Below are 8814 nucleotides of genomic sequence, written 5' to 3'. Positions count from 1 at the left end.
ACAAGTACCTAATACAGTTTCGTAACATAAATATACCGCGGTATTCGGAAAACAAGATCCGTTCTAGAGAAGAGAACGATACGATATGTACTAGATACCTGGTAGTTAATGTCACTTTTATGTTAAATTATCGTATTAATATGGTTTCAAAATCGTTTTGAGATCTAAAAGTACATAACGAGACGTTTTAGACATTGTGGAAATCGTTCAAGAGTATCATTCAAATTTGACAGGCTAGATCTTTAAAATATCGTTGCCGTATCTTGGTGATGTCTAATAGATATCTAGGTCAAAATCCGAATCGGGCCCATAGTTGAAACTTGAAGGATGATTGAGAACTGAGAAGGATGCGATATGTATATAGTAATCAATATAATCATAGACAATTACATGATCGGCAACAAGCATGTGACACCCGTGAAGGCCACTTTATGGTGTCAGCCGTGTGCTTCGCATTATTGGACAGGCCGTCATACAAAGGTACCTCTATCTACACATTGTATTATTTTTTCAGACAATTAATTTAATATTGATGTCTTTAAATTTTTTTGCAAGAATTAAAAGGTTGAACATGTAGATTGTCATAACTATATATTTGGTATTGAAAAACTACGAAACAGCAATATTTTAGCTATATTTTGTCTCTCATGGGTCTGTATATCTATACTTTACAATTCATTTAAGTACCTAAATAATTTCGCAGCATGCAGCGATTGATTTTACTTTGTTGTATAAACTAGGTATTCTAAACTACACGATTAGGTACGATACGAAGCAAAACAACCTAAGAATATATTATTACGAAAATTATATAGGTATCCGTATAATATCTTTATGTATTTATTTTTATAAAATCTCAAAACAATGTGACAAAACGATGAAAATCACATTCTGTACGACGAACCAACCTTTCTTAAATTAGTTTTTGTTAGGGTTTTGATGTTCTTAAAATAATTCAAAGCTCAAAAACTTTTTTGATCTTGTTGTTTCTGTGTATTTCTGTTTACTTCATGACCACTCAAAAATGTAATTTATCCATAGGAAATAAAACCTTTGGCTACTGAAAATCTTTTTAGGAACCGTAAGTAAAAATTATACAAAAAAAAACACGTGGAATACCCTAAGTATATTTTTCGTACATACACGTCATAAGTATGTTCGCTCTTCGTAGTTATCTGTAAAAATTGAATAACCGACATAATAATATGCTTTTTTTTATTATATTCAACTTTATGACATCATCTTCATTTCAATTTTACTGCACCCTGCCTACTTTTTGCGAGAGAGGTGTACTGGGATAAGAATCACATAGATATTATGTAACATACCTACTTATAAAACTATATTTTTAAAATCGGCATTCTCAAGCCACTTTATTACCCATAAACCCAAATAATATATTAGATAAAAATTGCCTTACACCGTTTTGCCACATGGCCGCTGGTTGCCAACCGACCGGGTCAAGAGGTCGTTAGGAGTGAAGTTTATGGCGCGCGACCTTGACACGTGTGGGGAAAGTGATTCGACCGGTTCTTGGGCAAGCCAGACGCCAACCCGATTGTTCGAGAACAACCGAAAGGCGCTCATCAGAGGGCCTACCGCGAACCACTATGCTCGTTTGGCTATTTGTCTCTGTCGCTCGAATATGCAAGAGAATAGAGTGGCAGATAATTATATTCCGATTCTTGATGTTCGCAGTAAGTCCACTGAGCCTATAGCTTGCTCTTTCGATATTAGTTTTCTGCGAGTTTTACCTGTTGTAAATTTTGTTGTAAGTTATCATTATTTAAATTGATTTATAATTTAAATTAACGGGGTGACACAAGTGTTTGAGGAAGAAAGCGTTTAAGCTGTACTAAAAACAATTAAAAATGTGTTTTTGTCATACATATAATGAAATGTAATGAAATATCTTTTAATTTAGGTAGGTACTACTTATTCAACCATGTTTTGTTGCTACGACAGCTGCTCTGCGATAGAAAAAGGCATTGTAACAATAATTATTTAATTCATATTGTTTAAATAAAATAATTTCATAACATAAAACACATTTATTTTAAGTTATTAATTAAATACAAATATAAAAACAACATAAAATGCTTAAAACTACACACTTTTATTTTTTACATTTTTGTTTTGAAAACAATAATAATATTTATTTATAACAACTAGCAGAATTATCTAAGCCTTTTACTTTGTTACATATTATTTGCCTCAGAAGGAAAAGACCATAGAATAGGTAATATCATGCATTTTTCATCAAACATTTTATATACAAAATAACACTTCTTTGTTGCTTTTACTCAAAAGAATTATAGCAGAATGTCCTGAAGTATGATCAAAAACGGACTAAGGAAAGAGAATGTCAAAAATTGCCCACAATGAAAGAAAGAAAATAGGAATACAGAACTTGGAGAAAGAAGTAGAAGATGATTTAAAATAGACTTGCTGTGAAGGTACATTTAACAGTAGATACATTTAAAAAAATTGAAATACAGTCCAGGCGAAGGCGTAGCCAAGACCACGTAACATAAAATTATGTCGCATCTGTCATCTCGATACATTTTCACGTTTTGTTTGAAGTTTGTTTTGTATGATTGTCATCTTGATTAATGCTCCATATTTAATCGTTCGGCTGTAGAAGACTATTCGCTGTACGTCCTATTGAGTTCTGTAGTTCCTGTTGTCAGGGGTCGGAGGCGGCAGCGTGGCGAGGTAATCCAGAGCCTTCTGGATGTCAGCTGGGATCGGGGGAGGGGTCGGGAGATGCGCCCCTTGGGGTTGGAAACCGTTCTCGTCCGCGATGTAGGTTAGCTGGATAACCTACAAAGGGAAATTTAATTTGTATATTGGCCTGCATATTGGCCGCGGGCTAAATAGGCTAAATAGTCACAGGTTAAATTAAATCTCAGCACTAGATAAAACCGGATACGCAGCACCTGACCGTTAAATCTAAGTAGCTATTGTTACGCGGGCATCCTTTGTTCAAATCCAGTTTGCTATTTTGAAAGCCTACGACTTAAAAGCCACCTACTTTTAGAAATCAAAAAGATGACATCTATTTGAATTTATATTGTGGTCTCGAAAGTTTGATATTGAATGATACTGACTTGCTATTGTGCTATTGTTATATTATCAAGATGAGAGGATCAGACTAGTTGTGTACTGGTATTCTGTGTATATCTAAATGTTCAAACAGGTGATTGGATAACATAATTCGATAGGGGGGTAATACGAGTAGGCAGGCATCGTACAACAATCAATTCAATGTTAATTTCATTCAATTTCGACCTATTACGCACATAGTAGGTACGCATCTTTTAAATTTAATCTATAAGTAGTACGCCAGATACTTAGACGTTACATTACGGCTTTCTTTATTTGATCCGTTCACCTCTTTGGTGATCTGCTTCTTAGGTCGACTTTGCCTTGCACTACCAGGCACTCTTTTTGATGCCTTCGAATAAAATCATTGCATGCCACGACATGGCATAATGCCACAACCTAGCTACTGAAACAAAATGCAGCTCATTTTTAACCCTTAATGTTGCCAAATGTCTACAAAGACAGCTCACAGATTAAGGGTTAAACAAATTCTATTTGTTCCTGTATATTATTTCAATAGTAAAACTAATAAATTTTCCGAATTATTACATAAATTTACGCAGTATTTTAATTTATAAAAATTACATTTGTTTATAGACGAAATGTCGGAAAACTTGAAAAAACCTGGAAGTTGATGATTTTTAGTATGTGATTTTGGGCAGATTTTTCGGGGATTGTAATTATTTTATATTTACAAACTTTATCATAGGAACATTACAAATAGTGTACCTTTCTGACGGCAGTTAAGATTTTTCCTATACCCCTTACTAATAGCTATATATTTCCAAAAATATGATTTAGCCTATGCAACTTTTAACACTGATTTCGCGGTGAAAATCGATGATATCTTTTTTTTAACTATTTTTCCTAGAAACGGCAAACAATTATGTGATACATAGATTAATTTCGGGCAAAAAGAAAATATCATGCATTTAAGGGTTAAGAAGAAACGTTAAAATTTCACTAATCTAAAAAGTAAAGGTGTTGTCTTAACTTACCTGGCCATCAGGAGCGGTGTACTGATATTGTCCTTGCGCTGTCTGCGCCTCCTGGTCTGGGACACCCAGGTTCTTCACGTAGCCCTGCTCTTCAGCCGCGATTCCGTTGCCGGTCTCATAACTGAATGATAATTAAAAGAGTAAGAATAAATAACGAACCAACAAAGCGGGACTATTTTTACTAGATGAAAATAAGTAATGTGACCAATTTACCTACTAGTCCTTTTATTAAAACATTTACATTGTTAATTTTGTGAGATGAAAACTCGTTCCAACATAATTGCAATAATTCATTAGCAAAATTTAGCTTCACGTCAAAACTTTTTTATATTATTATTCTGTCGTAATTATTTGTATTGACAAAACATTTGTCAACACAAGGCGAATATGATTAAATAAAAACAAGGACATACTTGAGGCATTAATATAAAAAGCTTTAAAGGCCTAATGCTAAGGCTTAATGTGTGCAGTCGGTTCACCAATTTAAATTTAACGACCATTAAAAAAAAAACAAATTCTCATCCTATTTTATATTTTTGAATGTGAATGCGGCTTGGTTTTAGATTTGTTAATAGCCTACTTAGTCGCTAGCCGTATTTTACACTATCCAAGATGGAGTTGATCCCACTCCCCCAATATTCATTGATAATTACCGTAAAATGTGCCTACTTTGCTCCTTTGTGGGTAACTATGCTCCAATTTAAAAAATGACTTATCGTTTATTATATCCAACCATGATATTTCTATATTATTATTTATATACTCAGATAAACGAAATTGTATATATTTTTTGAATTGCTACTTTAGTCATAAAATATTCTCTTTTCTTGGCGGGGTCTATTAATTTGGCGCACAATGGGGTGACTTTGACTATAGGTAGGAGCAAAAATACCCCCAACAATGAGTATGTTGTGCCCCGTATTCAAAGCTTCTTTTATATAAAACAACATTTCATAAAGTTGATTTACCGATGAAATATGTCATAGGGTTTGCACGACGGATCCGAAATGTATGGGAAGATCCGCGGATCCGGATCCAGTTCCGGATAATTTCATACATTCCGGATCCGGATTGCAAACCTTAGTCACATGAGATGTTCTTCTTCATATTCAATTTGTCTGAATATTTAAATGAGGAACAGTTTAAAAAAGATTCAAAATTTGCTTAAAGTGGAGCCAATTTTGGAGCAAAGTCGGACCGTTTTACGGTATTTCACCTCCATTTGTATGAGCCGTCGGGGTTGATGACCTGTTCCTGCCTGATGATGGGGATGGGGGTCGTATATTGAGGATCTTGGAAGGTCTGGAAACTGCTGACGTCAGCGCTGACTGCGGCTACTGCCAAGACGAGGATCACCTAGAAATAAGAGTAACATTGCTTACATCTACGGTACAGTCCTCAGAAGTGGAATTATACTTGGTCAACCAGATCTTGAAAGTAGAAAAAGGCGGCAAATTTGAAAAATGTAGGCGCGAAGGGATATCGTGCCATAGAAAATTTGAATTTCGCGCCTTTTTTTACTGACAAGATTTGGTTGACCAGCTATAGATTTGATATTACCCGCAATGCATCTCGCGATAATTGTAATGGTGCGAGTAGGTGAGCCAGCTGGGAGTAACGCCACATCAATATAAAATCAAGAATTGTCATTTAAAGTATGAACGTCGCTCTGCTACGAATATGCTTAGGAGGAGTTAACCACCGTCCCCTCTACCTTACCAACCCGACATTATCTTATTACATTTTATTAACAAAATTAAATTTATTAGCAAAAGTGTACTCTGCCTGAAACAAATGTTTTATTGTTATTGAAACTTCTCAAGAAATAAACATCCCACCAAAAACATTTTCATGTAAAATGTTGCCAAGACGAAACCATAAGGCTCGCACTGACAAAAAGTTATCAGATCTCTTGTAGAGCCAAGCTTCTAACTCTACAGGCCTTACCTTCACGGACTTCTACACCTTAGTCCAAATATGTGGCTTGACCGTTTCGTCACATGGGCGTTAGGTGAAAAATGTATTCACTATTCATTATTTTTTGTTATAAAATAGTTCTTGTAATAATGAAACTGACTGACTTCAGGAAGTACCCTAGAGGTTTTGATGATCAACAGTGAGTGAGTGAGTGAGTGAGTCAGTGACGAAATCGGGGTTTTTTAGACATTAATAAAATCTTAAGTATAAGAGCTATGCAATTGAACATTTTTATACTTAATAACTCCACTATTGACATCATATCCCGAGAGTTTTGTTTATCTGGTATAATCCAAACCCAAGTTAAGAGGGTTCAAAAAAACGACGAAGCGCTTCGAGAAAAGGTAGGTAGTGCCCTTGCGCTTCGCTTTGCTCGTCTTGGCGGGGGCACTGCCGTGCCCCCAGATATCAAGATTGCCTTTTTTTGCAATTTAACGCGCACTAAATTAAGTCCACAATTTATCTTGAGGGTAATAAAGTATATTATTCACTTTTTACTAATAACCAAAGGTTCCAAAAGAGGCATAATTTGGCTCAAAAAATTACTCCGAGACGTTATGGAATTTCCATAAATAAGAGATCTTACTCCGTGCCTTTCGCAAGAGTACAGACGGATTAACTCACGAATTTCATATTAAAAATAATGTCTATATGTTAACAGAAGTAGCCGTGAAACAATAACGCTAATAACGGTTTACGATAATGGTACCTAAAGCGATAAACGTATTAAAATATTGCAAAATAGGTAGATGGTGATGGTGGTATAAAAATACGTATATTCTATAATATTTATCTGTACGAATTGATATTATCACGAATCGTCTTAGTTTACGTAACTTCCGTGAATGAATAAGGGGTCTATTTCACTAAGTTCCGTCGATTAGTTACAACTGTCATTATTACAATTGAATCATTGGTGGTGGTGATGGTATCGTGCACTTACATAGCATGGTATGGCTAAAGTGAGCTTTGGTGCCGTCAATAAAGTAGGTACTTACTTCATGCATAATCAATTCATCATCATCAATGCGTCTAAATAATTTATAGCGTAACCTGTAACCTCGTACTTACTGTTTTAGATATATGTGAGATTCGTTTCATAAATTAAGATTACCTAACCTAGGTAATGAACACCTTCTTCATTACCTAAATTTGAAATAGTTCTAGAAAATAGATCTTACGCTTTAAATTCGTTAACCTCAGCTCAAGACCAGTAAAACTTAAAAAATAGTTGAGAGCAATACTCACAAAGCGCATCATGTTGTATGTATGTTGGCTGCAGGTTGCAAGTCTGATGACAAAGCTTGGAATGATGCACTCACAACGCACCCCCTGTATTTATACGTAAAAATTGGTTGCAACTACTTATCGTGGCAGATACGACATGTAATTTAGCATATTTTATGGTGCACTCGAGGACCGGCCCTTGCCGACAGAGGAGCAGTCATTGTGACACGTTCTCTAGGTATTTGTGACTGTTGTAATTTAATTAGTTTTTCACCACACCTGCTGGTAAAGGCCTTCTTCATTGTTCAAACCGATCTACTGACGGTTATTTCAACTAATGAAAACTCAGTAAGGTTGCGTTGTTTTATAATTAGACACGGTATATATCATTAAACCAGCTTGTAAGTACCATGAAACTGTTTTATCCCCGAAATATTTATTACTTAGGTGATATTTAGCATAGGTGATAGCTCATTCGGAAACCGGGAAGTAAATCAAATATACGTATTTTGTAAGATTTAATTATTATACTAAATGACTCTCTAAAGAAAGGTATAGTCAGCAATAGAATATTGCTGTGAAAACTGTTTTTGCCTAAAAGTATATTAATCGAATTATTACTTATTCCTTAAAATAAAATAATAAGTCATTTGATTAAATAACTTGTTAGAATAATGTTACGTTACGGGAGCTTGCAAGCAAAGCGTTATAATCCGCTTTAGTAGACTGATAAAATTACAGTTCACAGGCAGGTATATATGCTACCATTCTAGTAGATCATAGAATCATATAAAAAATATGCTTTTATTTATATGCATTCAGTCTTATACGTAGGTGTGTATAAGTATTTAATTCTTTGCAACGTGTACCCATTTTCCTGCTTGCTAAGTGTACGCAAAACACGCACAAAGACGCGCAAATTCCTATACGAAGAAGCGAACCATTCATTATCCAGACACGCCATAAAGTAAGAAATATGAAAAAGAAAAGTTTTCAAGTAAACGCGTGTCAGGCTTAACATTACGTAAGGAATCGTCGCAGTTCCGCCAGCTTACTTGAAAGGGCTCATGCGCGTTGGTATCATAAAGAGCGTTCGCCGTTTGTAGAAGCGGGTAAAGTTAACCTTAGCATGGAGCATCGCAGGATGCAAACCAGTCGCTTTGATTGCGAGTGTGTCGAGTGACATGCCCGCACTTTAGCGGTTAGGGTCCCGTAGCCAAATACGAAAACCTACGTCTTGGAATAAAGGCTTAGGCCATCTAGTTGATTTAGCTGCAAGCCCACGCTGGATCGGGTAAAATATATGGGACCCTACCACCTCAGCTGGTCTCAAACTCATGCTACATACCTGCAAGTTACATCTTATTCTATCTACCATACGAAGTCCTATTGTTTAAGGACGATGCTCATGTTAAGTCCTTCCTTTGTAGTCGGGAGTTCAAAGATTTGTATATAAAAGCATCCGTAGAAGCAAATTACAGCTATTGCATAAGATATTGACAATTGT

General features: G+C 35.4%; 1 protein-coding gene across 1 annotated transcript; it reads right to left on the bottom strand.

Annotated features, from left to right (window-relative positions):
* Nucleotides 1–2661: 2661 nt before the first annotated feature.
* Nucleotides 2662–7511, bottom strand: LOC134650303 (endocuticle structural glycoprotein ABD-4-like). The gene is made up of 4 exons (XM_063505263.1): nucleotides 7329–7511; nucleotides 5320–5459; nucleotides 4104–4224; nucleotides 2662–2823 (listed from the first exon to the last, which is right to left on the bottom strand). The coding sequence occupies exons 1-4, from the start codon at nucleotides 7338–7340 to the stop codon at nucleotides 2662–2664; spliced, it is 435 nt and encodes a 144-aa protein (XP_063361333.1). The 5' UTR covers nucleotides 7341–7511.
* Nucleotides 7512–8814: the final 1303 nt, after the last annotated feature.

Source organism: Cydia amplana, chromosome 8, assembly GCF_948474715.1.
Source record: "Cydia amplana chromosome 8, ilCydAmpl1.1, whole genome shotgun sequence".
Lineage (NCBI taxonomy): Eukaryota > Metazoa > Arthropoda > Insecta > Lepidoptera > Tortricidae > Cydia > Cydia amplana.
The sequence above is the reverse complement of the archived record's forward strand: the minus strand, read 5'-3'. Positions and strand labels throughout refer to the sequence as shown.